Source organism: Equus caballus, chromosome 12 (assembly GCF_041296265.1).
Source record: "Equus caballus isolate H_3958 breed thoroughbred chromosome 12, TB-T2T, whole genome shotgun sequence".
NCBI classification, from domain to species: domain Eukaryota; kingdom Metazoa; phylum Chordata; class Mammalia; order Perissodactyla; family Equidae; genus Equus; species Equus caballus.
Genome location: NC_091695.1, coordinates 18,132,248 through 18,150,103, shown reverse-complemented (window position 1 = coordinate 18,150,103; position 17,856 = coordinate 18,132,248). Strand labels below are relative to the sequence as shown.

Genomic DNA, 17,856 nt, shown 5'->3' with positions numbered 1-17,856 from the left:
TCCATACTGTTTTACATAGTGGCTGCACCAGTTTGCATTCCCACCAGCAGTGTATGAGGGTTCCTTTTTCTCCACAACCTCTCCAACATTTGTTACTATTAGTTTCAGATATTTTTGTCATTCTAACAGGTGTAAGGTGATATCTTGGTGTAGTTTTGATTTGCATTTCTCAGGGCATTCTTTAGAGTACTCATCACGCCTTTGTAGTTGATGCCTTGATATAATTAATAACTGTATGTAAACTTACCCTATTCCAATTACTAGGTGGTCTGTCTCCTGACTGGACCCTGACTGACACAATATAGAAAATGCCTGATGCAATGTCAGCCTTATAGGCATTTGACAAACAGTATCTCTTTTTACTATACAACCAAGATTTAATGAACAAAAAATTCATGTAAAGAAAGAATTTATATTGTATTGAGGTTACAGTTCAAAGTACAGGAATATTGTTAAACATCTTGTTTTCATTTATCAGTCATAATCGATATCTCAATGTTACATATTAAGATTATTTTAATACCAATCCAATATTCTAGGTTCACACCTTTTAGCTTATAAAGATAGTTCAGATTTCCAGGTAATAGATAAATATTTATTGGTTAAGAAACAGCAAGTTGGATGACAAAAGTGTAGGATGGGAGACAGTAAGCCTGGATTCCAGTCCAAGATTTAGCTCTGTGATGAAGTGACTATCTGTATGCATTATCCAATCTCTTGTTAGATTTGATGTCTTCATCTACAGATCAAGAGGCTTGGATTAAATTACCTCTATTAGTTCCATCTATAACACTCAATGACTCTGCTTAATCACTATCTCAAGTCACTTTTTTCCACCAGAGCTTCCTCATAGCATTTTTCACCTCTGCATTTCTGAGAGTGTAGATTAAAGGATTTAAGATAGGAGCCACTATAGTATAAAAGACAGCCACAGCTTTATCAATGGGCAGAGTGATCACTGGGTGCAGATACACAAACATGCAGGGCACAAAACATAAGACTACTACTATGATGTGAGAGATACAGGTGGAGAGGGCTTTGTGCCTCCCCTCCAAGCTATAGTTCTTTAGAGAGCACAAGATGACCACATAGGAGACCACCAAGAGAAAGAAGTTTAACATGCAGATGAACCCACTGTTGGCAGCAACAAAGAGACCAAGGGTATGAGTGTCCATGCAGACAAGTTTCAACAAAGGGTACAAGTCACACATGAAATGATCTATGACATTGGGGCCACAGAAGGGCAGCCAGACTATAAAGAGGATATGAATGGTTGCATGAAGAAATCCTCCAGCCCAGGCCACTTTCAGCAGGAGAATACACAGCCTGTGACACATGACAATCATATAATGCAGAGGTTTGCAGATGGCCACATAGTGGTCATAGGCCATCACCATCAGCAGGATGATCTCAGTAGCACCAAAAATATGTTCTGGATAGACTTGAGCCATACATCCATTAAAGGAGATAATTTTCTTCTTGTGAAGGGAGTCCACAATCAACTTAGGAGCTGAAGAAGAAGAATATATTGCATCTATCAAAGAAAGGTGGGTCACGAAGATGTACATGGGGGAGTTCAGAGCATGACTGGTGGTAATGGTAACCACAATGAGTAGGTTGCCTGACAGTGTCACCAGATATAGAAACAAAAATACCACAAACACAAGTTTCTGCATTTTGGCGTTCTGTGTAAGACCTATCAAAATGAACTCAGTCACATTTCTTTTACTCTCCATCTCTGTGGTATGGGTGATAAAAACTCCTGGAAGGAATGCTCTACCCTAAAAAAAGAGAGTGAAAGAAAGAAAGGGAAGAAGAATTATGAAAGAATGAAATAGTCCAAAACTCTGCCTTTTAACAGTACTCTGAGAATCTCACAGATGATTGCTTATCTTCCCAAAACTCCCTAGGAATAGGTACCTCAAAACTTCTGTTAGTTGGCTCTCTTAGTCTTTTATTATTCTTCCTCAAAAATATTCTTATAAGACATAGAAAACCCAGAATAAATGAACTCCATTTCCCTGAGTCAGAGTAGTCTTTACAAAACTTCATTTGGACATCAATATGATGGAATAATGTAGTCATTAGAAGTGATAATTTGGGAGACTAACAAGACTTAGAAAAAAATATGAAATGACATGAATAAAAACCCCACAAGGTAGTCTGTATATCCTAATTATAACTAAGTAAATATACTATAGGTAAAGATCTAGTGAATGATTGTTAAAGAATTAGTATTAAAAGATTACAGGTTTTATATATATCTTTTAAGTATAAAATTCAAGTTCAAAAATTTCTCATAAAATTTGATATAGGTTTCATTTCACCTATGTTAAAACATTTGTCTAGAAGTGTTGGAGACATCAGTTTGGGCAGAAGACCAATTTGCTTGGTTTGTATGTTTGTTTCTGTGTGGTGTGGGAGAAAAACAGGCAGATCAAAACTGTAAAAGAGAACTGTTTCTTTTTAAATTTATTTTCTAAATTTTATGTATTTACTTTTGAGGAATATTATCCCTGAGCTAACATCTGATGCCAATCCTCCTGTTTTTGCTGAGAAGGACTGGCCCTGAGCTAACATTCGTGCCCATCTTCCTCTGCTTTATATGTGGGATGCCTGCCACAGCATAGCTTGACAAGCAGTGTGTAGATCTGCACCCAGCATCTGAACCAGCGAACCCTGGGCTGCAGAGGCAGAATGTATGAAGTTAACCATTGCACCAATGGGCTGACCCTGAGAACTATTTTTAAGTATATTCTAATTACTTCAAGATTTGCAAGAAACTGAGGTAATTAGTGAAATAATGAAGATGAATGAGTCAAGTGTGGGATTTTTCTCTGATTTCTACCTTGAAATACAACCTCTGTCATAGACCATCACAGAATTATAAAAACACATTTGGTGTTGGTTCTCCCAAGGGCGATCTCCTCTAGGTAAGTGATGGCAATTAGAAGTGCCCTCAACTTTCTTCTCAAGGGTTCTTGTCCCTGGAAGAATTCTATGATGCATCAGGCTAAGTAGAAGGGAGACCAGTATCTTGGGGCTTGGAACTATAAAGCTACCTGCTCAATGATGCATTTGTGGGATCATCTAGAAGATGTTTTCTTTCCATGTACCTCATTATGTGCCTTGCCCACGTGTAACAGGGACAACTCAACTTAACCCTTCATTGCCTTTTTGCTTTAAGAATACATTAAGATAAAGAGAATAAAGGAAACTCAGGTCCAGAAAAAAAGTGAGAAATAATAATGGCAAAACTTAGTTTTAAATACCATCTTAAAGTTTGAGTCATATGTGTATTCTTCATCAAGTAAATGGAAATACATTTTGCATTAAACTGATCTGGTTCATCATTTAGCCTTGATTTATTGACTATCAGTATCAATGATATAAGTTAAAATCAGAGATCATTAAGCTTTGGTTAATAGAATAAAGATGATATTGGACTCAAGCACAGGATCAATTTCTTTTTCTGACCCAGTCTAAAGACCAACAGTGTAAGTGTTACTGCTGAAATTCTCTAACACTCATGCTTTTTGAAAAATGAGAAATGGAGAAAAGTGTTGATCTAGCAGGATGACCTTGACCTTCCATAAAACAATAATTGCATCCTTGCTCAAACTGCAATTGAGAGGCAGGACTCAAGCAAACTTCTAAGCCGCGAAAACTTGGTTACTTTTTAAAATTCCATATACTCAAACATTTTGAAATGCAAACTTTTATTATAATTCTGCTTTTTCCCATTGTTAACAGCAAGCAGAGATTTCTTTTTCTACAATGTAGTTCCTATAGTAATAACCTATTTTTGAGTGTTTGCCATATATTAGGTACAATATTAAGTATTTCACATGCATTATTTCCTTTAATCCTCATAAAAATGCTATAAAGTTGGTATGCTATTGACTATATTTGTAAAAAAAAAAAAGGAAACTGTGTTTGAGAAGGTAAATGACTTGCCCAAAATCATAATGATAAAAAAATAAAGGAGCCTAATTATTTAAATCTAGGATGCCTGTCTCCAGCTCTTTAGCACTTAGTGCTTCTCTTTACACTTACTTTACTTCTGGGAATCATCAATGACAGAGTTTGGACGAGTGGCCACAACCTGTGACAATATGAAATCTATGGCAGTTCTTTGCTAAGTTATGAAATGTAGAGTCAGATATTAATGAGCTCGAGGGTCCATTGGACAAGACCCTAGAATTTTTGGGCACTCAAACTTCTCCAGTACCTTGCATTTTATAAACATACATCCTCTTTAAAGATGAAGACACTAAGGCCTAGACAGGACAAGTCCAAGGAAACACAGAAAATTGATTAGTAGTAGATCACAAGAAGAGTCTAGGTCTTCTAATGCAGAACACAGTGATTTTTTTCACTACCAAATTTTGTATTGCTTAAGATGGGTCTATACAACGAAAAATCAAGCTACAGTGACAAAGAGAACTAACTTTCCACTCTTATCTTTAGCAATACCTGTTTTAACTCTCTAAAAAGAAAGGGCTAGGTCTGAGTCAGGGATGCAGAGATTCGGTTATATTGCTTGGACCACATTTGTTGTAGCAGAAATAAGGTCTGGCCTGGCCAGAAAAAAAACCCAAGAAAGTTGTATAGTGGGAATAAATAGTGCCCCTGATCTTGGAGTTTAATATAGATTCTTAGCCACATTCTTTGCAGATCCTATATTTTAATACATTCTCCTTTGGGATGTCAGTTTTGGAGCTGAAGATTTACATTAAAAAACAGAATTCTGGGGCTGGCTCTGTGGCATGATGGTTAAAGTTTGGCACACTCTGCTTCAGTGGTCTAGGTTCACAGGTTTGGATCCCAGGCACAGACATCACTCACCAGCCATGCTGCGGCGGTGACCCACGTACAAAATATAGGAAGATTGGCTCAGATGTTAGCTCAGTTCTAATCATCCTCAAGGAAAAAAAAGAAAACAGAATCCAAATGTTGTCCTCCTCTCTCCCAAGCTGACCTGCCTTTGCCACAATGAAAGTCACACACCTTATCTCAACTCAACTTCAAATTTGCCTTCTTTATTCTCATGTGCCCCTCATAGCTCCCCTTATCAGTACAAAGTAAGATTTTCCCCCCTCTTTCATCCATGGAAATTATCAAAGTCAGAGCATTTTTTCAAGGAAATGAGTAACTATGAAGTCAATCTTTCACTATCCAAACTATCCTACAATATGTCCTATCTCTGGAAGAAACCCTCAGCGACTCATCCAGCTACAATCCGCTGTGCTATGGCACTGTCTGAACACTCGAAAGCCTGGAAATTGACTCAGGATCCATAAAATGTAAAACTATTTGTGACAAATTATAGATATACCCATATATAGTGAGGAGAACAAATATTTCTGCAAAACATCTAAAAAGTGATCCCCCAGCAAATATCAGAATGTAAGGCTTCAACGATTTTAATTATAAACTCCTTGGGAGAAAACAGAAATGTAAGAAACTGTATTAAACAACAACAATTCTAGTCAACTTGCTCTGGTTGCCTCTGTAGTTAAGGAGAATGTCCAAGGTATTCAGGAATAAAAAATAACCATTATATGTAGCTGTTTGAGCATCATGTCATGTAATGTACATTTCTCAGTCTCCACTGACTAGACACTGGTACCGGAAGCAGAGAATGTCAAGATGTCACAAATTTATTCAAATGGATCTGGCATGCACTTCAAAGCACCAATGCCTTGGAAATTTAAGTCAAAGAAAAAGAAAATGCTGTGATGAATTTGAAACTCCAAGCTCTTAGGTACTAAGGAGGATCTTCTGATCTTCAGCACCTAGCTCTCTGGTTACAGACTAAGAAACACAAATATTTCTATCACTTAATTATCCCCTCTTATTCTGCTTTTAAAATAAGAAAACAACTTCTTCTTGAATCATAGTGTTTAGAGAAGATACTGAGAATGTTAAGGACCTATCTTTGTATCCAAGGCTTTGCCCTCCCAGGAATTAATTATGTCTGTTTTTTAATAATTTCACCTTAGAAACAGATATTTTGGAGACTTCATCTATGAACAACAGACATGTCTTCACCTGAATGATTCTTTTCCTTGCACTTTAAATTTATGTATTAACAGCCTATATCCCTGGTCTAGAAAACTATGCAATATTGCACTCCTCTTATAAGCCCTTGGGTCCATGAATGGGGAAATGAAGGACTCTAAATGCTGTGAAAATAAGAACATGGGATTTCATTGAGGTTGTATGTCCTTGAGGAAATTTCCTCACTGGCTGAGGTCACCAGAGGTTGAGATACTGAGTCAGTACTATAAACACATCAGGACATAACACTATTCATAGGAATATTGGGATTTGATATCTTTTCAGGCAGAGTTATATCTGGATTTCCAGAATTGGAGGCCAAAAGGAGGCTCACATCCTAGTGCCAACTTGTCCAGTGTCAAAATCTAAAAAGACAGAATTTTATGCCTTCCCATTCAGTTTTTTTTTTGAAATCCAGAAATTCCAGGAGCCATTAAATGAAAGAAGTCTTAGGCAAACAGATTTCTTCAAATTTTCTTCACACATAATATCATCAGGACAGTGGAGGTTGGAACAGCCACATATATTCTAAAATCTTCAAACACATACTGTAAAGAGTATTCTGTAACCTAAGGATAGAGCGTTGTTTAAATCACTTATCATAAGAGTTGAAGCCGCTGCTATATTTAAATATATGGCTAGGCAGTGAATGGAGAACTTGGAAAAATAGTAATAGCAGTTATCATTACTGACCACTATGTCCATTATTTTATTATTACGGCATTTTATATTGATTGACTTTCATATACTGAAACAACTGGCATTCCTGTGATAAATCTCACTTGTTTTTGCTCTATAATCATGTCTACAGGCTACCAGATTCAGTTTGCTAGCATTTTCTGGGGGATTTCTGTGTCTATGTTCACAACAGATTTTGCTGTAGTTTTATTCCTTGTGATATCTTTGTCTAGTTTTCATAACAGAGTAATACTGGTTCACTTCTCTTCCATTTTTGGAAGAGTTTGTGAAGGATTGGTATTAATTATTCCTTAAATATTTGATAAAATTCATCACTGAAGCCATCTTAGCCTGGGGTTTCTTTTGAGAGATTTTTTTTTATTACTGTTTCAATCTCTTGATGTATTTCACTTGAGTCAGTTTCAGTAGTTTGTGTCTTACTGATAATCTGTGCATTTCATCAAAGTTATACAAATTGTTTGCATACAACTGTTCATAGTATCTCGTTATAATCTTTTTTATTCCTGTAAGGATGGTGGCCATGTCCCCTTTTATTCCTGATTTTAGAAAATGGAGTCTCTTATCTCTTATTTTAGTCAATCTAGCTAAAGTTTTCTCACTTTGGTGATATTTTCAAAGAACCCATTTTTTGTTTTCATTCATCTTGGAGCCAATAAATCTCACAGTCTTTGCTGAGAGTTTTTGTGCATATTGGGGTGTACCTTCACCACTCAGCCAGGAGTTTACAACTTTAGTCTTTATTTCTTGCTTCCACAGAGCCTCAGGGTAAGCCAGAGGTAAGAATGCTGTCTTCCTTGAACATGCACACAGTCTGGACATGTGGGCAGATCTACTCACGCACATAGATTTCAAATTCCCAGAAACACATCATAGTGTCATAGCATTTCAAATCCCTCTATGGTACCTTATTCCTCAGTTTTTCCTTTTAAGCCTTTGTTTAGTATACATTTTGCTTTAACTATTATCCTCTACCTAAGGCCGTCACCATGTTCAAAAATTGCCTCTCTTTGTTTTTGACATATTCACTCAGGAAAAAGTCTCCAAGAGAGATCAAATAAAGACAGTCTTGTGAGTTAGGTCTCCCAAGAAACTGCTAGACAGACCAAGTAATGACAATTCTCTGGGAAAAGGGCTTTTATGGAGTTCCAATTACATTCTGTCTCCTCCAGGGTCTTCCAGGCTGCTGGTTTTCTCTGTGATTGCAGACTGTTCATTTTCAAGGTTGCAGAGGAACTGTGGAGGGAACATGGAAATAAAGGCAAATTAAATGCCACAGACCTCTATGTAATTACTGAGATTTAATCATTTTTCTTGAATAAGCATTCCCTGAATTGTTCCAAGTCTTTTGGAAATTACTAGAATTCTGAAAATGTTGATTCTGGAAAATTTGTGTTCTCAGTATTTATTCAGTACATAATGGAGGGAAGAATTTTTTAAAGTCCTTACACCACTGACATCAGCCTACTGAGCTCTTTATGTCAGAATTTATGAGTTTCAGTCTTTGATGATCATTAACTTAAATTCCAACTATACCTCTGAAAGTATATATTGTTACCCCCCACTTTAAAGCTGAGGAACCGGCCACCCAATTAGTGGCTGAGCCACAATTTAAATTCAAACCCAGTCTTTTCTGGTATCAAACTCTATGATTCTCTTTAAGTTCTACTGTCCCTGTATCAGTATTATAATATCAACTGAACTAATATATGAGAAAAGAACCAGGTTCGTATTTCCAGGTGCTGATAGGGTGGAGGAGGGAATTATGAAGAATCCTATTTGAGGTTCTGTTTCATTGTTTGGATGGAGAGTGAAAATTGAGTTGCTGGCCTAGGTTATGTGTTTATCCACTATGCTTGCTAAATTCACTTATTTGTCTAATAATTGTTTATACTCCTAGATTTTCTATATGAGAAGGCTGGCTCCTAACCAAAAGCCTATATATTGTTTTTCAGGCCTGATCATAAGCAATTACCAAGGCTTTTGGGCAGGCTTTATGAGAGAAAGCTGCCCTTCTCAAACCACATTTGATGCACAGCCAGTGCATTACAGCCTCTAAGGGGAATTGAAGTCAAGGACTTAGACCTCCGTAGTTGGCCATGCTCTTATGCACATCTGCATTCCTAGCTCAGGTACCTCCATTTGGAGGTCTCCTTGTTAGGGAAGCTTGAAGACACTTTGCTGTGCTCTGATTCAGTACTCAGTACTTTTCCACTCCTGTTAGTCCTTCCCCCTAGCCTTACGTTTTGACCCCCAGGTTCATAAAACTGCAGGAACCTGTTGTTCAGGTCTACCTCAGCAGTGAGATGACCCCCCACAACTGTGATGAGCCACCTGATATTTGACTGGTGCACTGTTCCACTGGGGATGAGGGAACAGGGGGTTTTGGTGCTTACTCTAGTGTTAGTCTTTTGCTTATACTATCACAGTAGGTGATTGAACACTTGACTGTTACTTTATTTTTCAACTTGTTGATTTAATTCACTACTCTGTCACCTGATGGACAGCTCAGCTCTCTTTCTCCAGCTCAACTGAGGCTTTGATTTTATATTGATTTTATATGATATCATATTATCTGTGAATAATGACAGTTTTAATTCTTCTTTACCCATCTTAACATCTTTCATTTTATTTTCCTGACTTATTGCACTGGAAGACCTCCAGTATTATATTGAATAGAAGTGATTATAGTGGACGTTCTCGACCTGTTTCTAATCTCAGAGGGAAAGTGTTTAATGTTCCCAGTGAAATATACTGAAATTTATAGAACGTTTGCTATGTACTCTTTACCAGCAAAGGCTTTCTATGCTGATAGTATTTGATGCAGATTTTAATCATCAACAGGCACTGATTTTATCACATTTTTTCTGTATCTATTGAGATGATTTTATGGATTTTCTCCTTCATTCTATTAAGACAATAAATTATATAGATTAGATTTTAATACTAATACAACCTTGCCTTCTTGGAGCAAACGCAATTTGATCAAGATATATTATCCCCTTCTTTATGTTTCTGGGATAAATTTATTAATATTTTACTTAGGATTTTTACATCTATATTCATGATAAAACCACCCTGCAATTCTTCTTTCTTGTAAAATCTTCATCAGATCTTAGCATCATGGCTATGCAGCCCTTATCTTATCTCTTAAAAAATTTTTCTATAATGATTATCCTTTTTTCCTTAAATATTTTGGAGAATTCACCAGGGAAGCTATCTGAATTTTTCTTTGAGGTAAGATTTTAATTACAGAATCAAGGTTCAAATTTTTATTTCTTCTTTTATAGCTTTTGAAAATATTTTTCAATTAATTATTTCACCTAAACTTTCAGTTTTATTGTCATAAAGCTTTTTATAAACTCCTCCTACTCATTCTCAGTTCAATAGAAACCTGTAGTAATTATCTCTTTCTCAATCCCCACATGGGTAATTTGTATTTTCTCTCTCTCCCCATCTTTGTGTTCTTGACTAGTGTTGCTCATGATTTACCAATTTCATTAATCTTTTCATATGATTTCTGGAAGTAATGCGTTCAGTCATAGCTTATGCAGAATACAGCTATTTTGCTCATGACATTTCATACTCTGATAACCATATAACTTATGTGAGATTTTCCAGGAAGCCATGCCCCGTAAACCACAGATTTTAGGTTTGTTTACCCTAAGTGATCCTAGACATATGAGATGCAACCTGCTTCAAGCATTCCATAGATAAGGATTCTCTCTCTGGTAAATAGCATAAGTGTGTTTCCAGGAGGTCAGTAGCATGTTCACAAGGGCCTTTGACTGAGTCATCTTACTTTCTTTCCCAAGGCATCCTGGATAAAGAGAGAAAATGGATTGCTAACCTGCTTCCAACCCTTTCCTTCCCAGTCCATCCTGACTTCAATCAATATCTCCTTCCTGCATAGTCTCAAGCATCTTTTTAAATTTATCTCATAGTGCTTTCAACAATGTGTTACATAGAAGAATAAGCCTATTAATACCTCAGTGACAACTAGGATTTGGACCCACCCAATAGGAAATAAAAATTCTATGAACAAAGCATACTAATAGTGATCTTATCACAACAAAGATCCTTTGATGTTTTCTTACAGCTTGATTACTATTTTCCTGCATTATCCAGTTATTTAAAATGGTTTTACAACTTAATGAAGACATAATGCAGTTTTAATTTTTTAAGACCAAATTCACTTCATTTTTGCTCAGTCCAATTCCATATGTATTACTACAATTGAGGGTTTCAAATCAACATCCCAAAATATTTTCTTATCAGTGAACTTACAAATCCTTTGTTACTCCATAAAGCTATGTCAGGAAGATTAGTGTCCACAGGCTATACAGCAAGTAAAGTTACAGTATCATTTTCTTTTCCTTTCCAACAGAAGCAAATTTTCCTATGCACCGCACATTCCCAGTGCCTGGAGTGGTGACTGAAGCTCATTGTTTAGTAAATTCTGAATTCCCTCTGTTTTGTGGACATAACCATATCCCAGATATCACATCATATCATATCACATCATATCATATCTTTATACACTGGCTTCCAAGTGTAATGCAATCCATCTACCACCCCTCCTTCAATAGGACCAAAACAGTTTTTCTTTCTCTTTTCAAACTCAACGAATTGCATCACAGGGAAGATAAAGTTGACAGAAATATCTGTGGTGTCAGGCCATTACAAAACAATAAAGACCACATTTTGAAATAACATCTTGCTATAAATTAAGCTTACCATAGAGTTCCTATAAACACTTCCTCTTAGTCTCCCTTCTAGCACTCCTGGCCACTAGACTTTTTTTTTTGAGGAAGATTAGCCCTGAGTGAACTACTGCCAATCCTCCTCTTTTTGCTGAGGAAGACTGGCCCTGAGCTAACATCCATGCCCATCTTCCTCTACTTTATACGTGGGACACCTACCGCAGCATGGCTTTTACCAAGCAGTGCCATGTCTGCACTGGGGATCCGAACCAGTGAACTCTGGGCTGCCAAGAATTGGAACATGCAAACTTAACTGCTGCACCACTGGGCCAGCACTCTGGTTTCTGATAATATCTCCTTTTTCTTTTCTTCCGCAATATTCTTTCACAGTCTTTTATTTACTTTATTTCTATTCTTGCTGGTATAAATTAAAATATCTTCAAAACAAGTATTTACCAGCTGACCAATTGTTTTCATCATCCTCCATTGATTCTATATCCTCTTGGGTAGAGTTGAAGTCTATCCTCTGACCTACAGCAGTAAAAAGTGGATATGCCTTGCTCTTTGACAATGTCACTTTATCTACCTAGTTTTCATGAAGAAATTATGGCTGAGAAGTTTGTCTCCCTCTGCACTCTTGAGCCCAAGTATGCTTGATATATTCTAATTGTTCATTTATTTTTATTCCACGTCAGTTTAGATAAATAACCCACTCAGCTTCTTCTGTTGTATCTCAAAGCATCCACAGGGTTTGAAAATACATTGATAACTAACGTTCAACATCAATCATAGTGGAATGATTACTATGTGCCAGTGTTCTAATTTGTTGCTCATTTCATGCTTAAGCTAATCTTATGGGTAGATACCATAATTATTCCCCTTTTACAGCTGAGAAGACTGAGGTACAGATGTTCAGAAACTTTCCCAGAGTTTTCTAGAAAATAGATGTGTGTGTGTGGTAGGGGGAGGGAAGTCTAAACCCGGACAGCCTGGTTTCAGAGACCACATGCTCTACTGGTGCCAGGAAACTCTACTACAGGCTTAAAGGAATGAAGGAGTTTTACATCATAGTAAAATATTTTTAGACTCTATAGTATTTAGGTATTTACAAATAGCTAATCTTTACAATTTTGCTCTATTTTCCTCAATATCTACTCCCTTCAATTAACTTTCTGCCTTCTACACTCCGCTGAGTCTACCTTTGCTCACCAAATTAATTTTTTTCAATTCTATCCGTTTCTATTCAGAATATAAAGCAATTGGTAAAGCTCTGAATTTCAATCTGCTATCTCCTTTGTAAGAGAGAATCAAGTACATTTTATTTTATTCATTTTAAATAACACTTTTTTCTAATTTTTCATCTATGTTTTGAAATAATGGGTATTTGGTAAACCTGATTCAGATTGCTAAACATAGACTACATTTATATCATTTAAGGCCCAATTTTCTAAGTTCCTTGACTAAAGCATTAAATTCTCAGTTTCTTCAGGTTTAGCTCAATAATCTAACACTACCACTTGTTACATTGTTAAAACTCCTTCCCTATTCATCAATTTAACATGTGGTCTTTCTTTCAAGCTAAAATTTTCCTTTCCTATAGTAGATGGATTATTCATTTGTGAGGCATTAAAGCATAAGTAAAAGCATATGTAAAAAGTTTCTATGCTTCATAAATAAATAATGCATGCAATATAATCAGAATATTACACTTTAGCCTAGAAACAGTTAGTCTCAGATGTTACTTTCTTTAAATCAATCAATAGGTGCAATGGTTTCATGGAGCATGGCCTGAGCTGGGAGTTAGAGACACATTTTTCGGTGTTAATTGCATGAGAAAGACGCTAAAATTCTCTGAGGCTTACTCACTCATAAAATGGGGTATGTTTTAAACCTATGAAATCTAAAAAAAAGAAAAAAGGTAGAATTAATATGAAAATTGGTAAAGTAGCTAGATCTAAGATACGTATAGACTAAATTAATAGTTTCTAATCTATGAATAAAAATTAGAAAAGAAGAAAAGAAGTTCTATTTACAACAGTAAGAAAGTAATACATGGGTCCAGTCTGGTGGTGTAGTAGTTAAGTTTGTGTTCTCTGCTTTGGCAGGCAGGGGATTCACAAGTGTGGATCCCAGGTGTGGACCTAGCACTGTTAGTCAAGCCACACTGTGGTGGCATCCCACATAAAATAGAGGAAGATTGGCAAAGATCCTAGCTCAGTGACAATCTTCCTCAAGCAAGAAGAGGAAGATTGGTAACAGATGTTAGCTCAGGGCCAATCTCCCTGAAAAAAAAGAGAAAACAATATGTTACTTACAAATAAATTTTAATAAGAGAAAAACCGAATCAGTAGGAACAAAATCATATGACCTTATTTAAAGCCATATAATCACTGCCAGACTTACATATTAAAGTTTTAGAAGGAGATAATAACATAAAGACAATAATTTCCTGAATTAATATATAAATGAAATTTCTTTTCCAGTTAAAACTTCAAGATAGTTTTTGTATTTTTTTAATAAAATGATGCTAAAGTTTATGCAGAAGAATAAGTGACCAAGAGTAAGCAAAAACCAAAAACAAAAGGAAAAAACAGGTATTTATTAGTTGGGATTACCATCAATCATATTTAATTTAAAACAGTTTAGGAATTTCAGCAATTAATTTTTTAAATATCATAATCAATCCATAAAAACAGACTCTATGTGCACATAGGGAGTATTTAAAACCATGATGTAGTTAACTGAATGACACAGTTGCTGATGTGGTTGCTTGAATAAGTTATCCAGACCGAGATCCTTCTAGATTCTTGCTACATCACAATTTTTCATGAAATATTTTCACTTACGGCCACAAAATGGCTGCTGTAGCTATAGTCTTATGCTCATGTATCAGGAAGGAAGAAAGAGGAGGAAAAGAAAAGTAAAAACATTTATCAGGTAGTAAAACTATCCTATATTTCCACAGTAAACTCCCATCTAAGTTTCATTGGTGACAACTGTGTCACACGACTAACATCGTTACAAAAGAGACTGAGGAATTGCCAGCAAAAGCCACCTCAGGGTTCTGATAGTACTAAAATACTACTGAAATAGTATGCAAATAAGACCCCAAAGGAGGATTTGCTTTCTGAGATATCAGGTCAATAAGGAACTGGTATTGAAATGGACAAATGAGAATTTGGAACCCAGAAATATTTCTAAACAGATATAAAGAATGTAATACATGATAAATATATAGTTCTATCAGTATGCCCCACCCCCATTTTAGATTGTATTCTCTGTAATTAGGAATTTTTCTATATGTTTATTTAGCATGTATTCATTCAACAAATATTTATTTATTATTCATTAATCACCAGCGATTATTCTAGGAACACAGTGAAAAAAATCACAGATACCCCTGCTTTCATTGAGCAAATACATAATACATAAATACATACCTAGGACATAGACTTTGACTTTGCATGATATTGCTCAGTTGAGAATAGAAATTGGGGTCAAGTGCAGAAGAAATGAGACCAGATTGGGGGCTAATACCGTAATTCAGTGAGCAATGATGAGTATGTGATATCAAGAGAGAGGTCTGAGTAGGAAGATGAAAAATTTGGAGTCAATTGCACATAAAGAGTATTTAAAACCATTAGATTATATGAAATAACCATCATTGGGGGGAAAAAATAGATTCAAGGTCTGTCCAATATAGAGAGTTGAATGAGAAGAGCAAGAGCCACACACACACACACAAACAAAAAAAAAACAGAGACAGAGTTTTTAGATGTTAGAGGAAAATGGGCTGATATGGTGGCCCCAAAGCAAAGTCAAAATGTCATGAAGTAAAAAGACCAATAAACTCTGTGAAATCCTGGGGGTATTGATATGGAAGTGATTGACAACCTTGATACAAGTAGCTTCAGTGAAGTGGTAGAGGTGAAAATCTGATTTGAGAGCTTACAATAAACCTGGGGTGGGAGGGAAATTAGATACAGTGAGCAAAGGAAGAAAAGAAATAAGAACTGGGGAAATTGAGAATGGAAAGTAGGGACAAAAGTGGTTTTTGTTTGGCTTTATTTTAGATTAGAGAAGTAATAGTTTAGTTTGTTAAAGAATAAATTTTAGAAGAGAATATAATTGTGATTTTCATCCAAATAATGGATGAACGTGTTGAAGATTTTATTTAACTTAGCATTTAATGCAGAAACCAGTAAAGATGTTACCATTAGGTTCAGACAAGAATAAAATGTACGACACGTTTATAGTCTGGTAAATGAATTTATAAGTGGATGCAAAACTAGCAAAATATCCATAAGGTGAAAATCAATTTCCTTTCACTGGACACAATTTGAATTCCTATGGGCAGGCATTAATGGTGTTGCTATTATTTTCTAAGCGTCAACTTCTCTATATATAGAGTTACAAAATATCCTAGTAAAAGACAATAAAAGATGGATAACCTGAATGGAAGAGCTAGTAAGGTCACTCACTAAATTGCAAAGAATTTCATCATGTTCACTCACAGTGTTATGTTGATAGCAATGATCCAACTGCAGAGAGAAAAAATTGCTGATGCAGAGAAAGACAGGAGAATCAATAAAGTGATGATGAAATGATGTTCTTGAGAACGTAAGAAGGGAGGAGATCCAGTGAAAAATGAAAGAGTTAAATGAGGAATTCCTTGGTTAATAGTTGGTGTTACCAATGTCTTTTGCTCCATATGTTTCAATAATCCTTGTTCAAAACTTTTATTTGGAGAATAAAAATAACTGAAAAATATTTGTATTAATTTTTGAAGATTCATTTTTTAACAATGCCAGTCTGTCTGACTGGAAGATAGAGCTTATGAAACAGAGACAAACTTTAAGGCTTTGTTGGTCTTCTTACCAGAGACCTTGCTAATTGTACACCAGAAAACGTTCTTTCACATTTGTGCGTGATGCTGTCCTTTGACATGTGCGCTGTTCAAGCCCACTCAGGAGCTTCAGAATAACTGTCAAGAACTAGATAAAGAACAACCAGGAAATTATGTTAGGATATTTTTCAAGAATTTCGAGTAGGTGATATTATTAGTTTTGTTGGGCATTTTAAACTGAGTCGCAGCATTATGCTATTTTTCTATTAATATTCTCACCCACTATAGTAACCCTCAACATCAATAACTCATCTTTGGTTAGTATGCCTTCTATATCAATGTGAAAACACTTTCTTGTGTAAGTATGTCATGTCAGTGGAGTTTCTAAAGAAATCTGAGATCCTCAAATTCTCTAGTGGCATGATTTTGCTCCTAGCCATTTCTGACATTGAGCAAATTTGCACCAATTCCTACTGAAAAAAGCCTGCTTTTAACTTTTATAGTGATTAAAAACTCAAAACAATTGAGTTTCTGATAGTCTCTACTTGCTCATTCTAAGAATAATTTGATTTCACTATTAACAGGAACATGACAGTAATGTAAGCATTCCTTAATCTTTTTCCATCCTCACATCCCAATTTCTCTGGAGGAAAATCATTATCATAATGGTTACTTTTCTGATGCATACCATGATATCGAGTAATAAAAACAGCTCATGCTTATTGAATACTTACTGTGTTATTGGCAGTGTTTTGATCCTTCACATATAATCCTTACAAGACTGTGACTGTGTGCTACTATCACTTCCATTTATAGATGCTTTCTTCAGTGTAAGTCCTCATAGTTAGTAAGCAATTCTGAGTCTGGAACTCATCCACCTAAGGTACACTGTAAGGTGCTAAAATTAGCCAGAGAGGAGAAGTTGATTTATATATGAACACAGCTGGGAGAGAAAGTAAGTTAGAACAAAAGAAAAAAAATTAATGTGGGTCTTGGGAAAAAGTACTGGTATTGGGCACGAGAATCTCCAGAATGCCACTGGGTACAAAATTACCAGAGTAGAAGGTGAATGTTTTGAGACATATTGTGGTGGAATATAAATTAGATCTTTTAGAATATTCTTTAAGTGATGCACGTAAAAAGCAAGGACTATTTTTTATCACTGTTTGGTGGCTGTAATCGGTTCATCGAATAGAGTCACACACAAGAATGAGCCAGACGGGCTCACAGTGTTGAATTGTACAGCACACTGCCTTTGATGGTCTGCTGGTAAACATCTGAAAATCACACAGCCAAAGGATCGATAGGGCAAGGAAATATAAATAAGAAAACTAGAAAAGAAAGCACAGCAGAGATTAGGCCTAGGTAAATTTAGGAAATCATAAATTTTTCTCATATTTGGGCCTATGTATGTTGCTAGATACAGCAGACATCAGCAAGCATTATGTATTTTAAAGATTTCAAGGTAGAGAAGTCATGATTCAACAAGCTCTGTGGTTAAAATCAGGGAGTCTTTCCATTTATTTCCTTACTTCCTGTGATATGGCA

The 17,856-nt window shown here is 35.8% G+C and overlaps 1 protein-coding gene across 1 annotated transcript; it reads right to left on the bottom strand.

Annotated features, from left to right (window-relative positions):
- Positions 1–818: 818 nt before the first annotated feature.
- On the bottom strand, positions 819–1,736 carry OR4C2 (olfactory receptor family 4 subfamily C member 2). The gene is given in 1 exon segment (NM_001391181.1): positions 819–1,736. A coding segment is annotated over 1 exon segment (918 nt).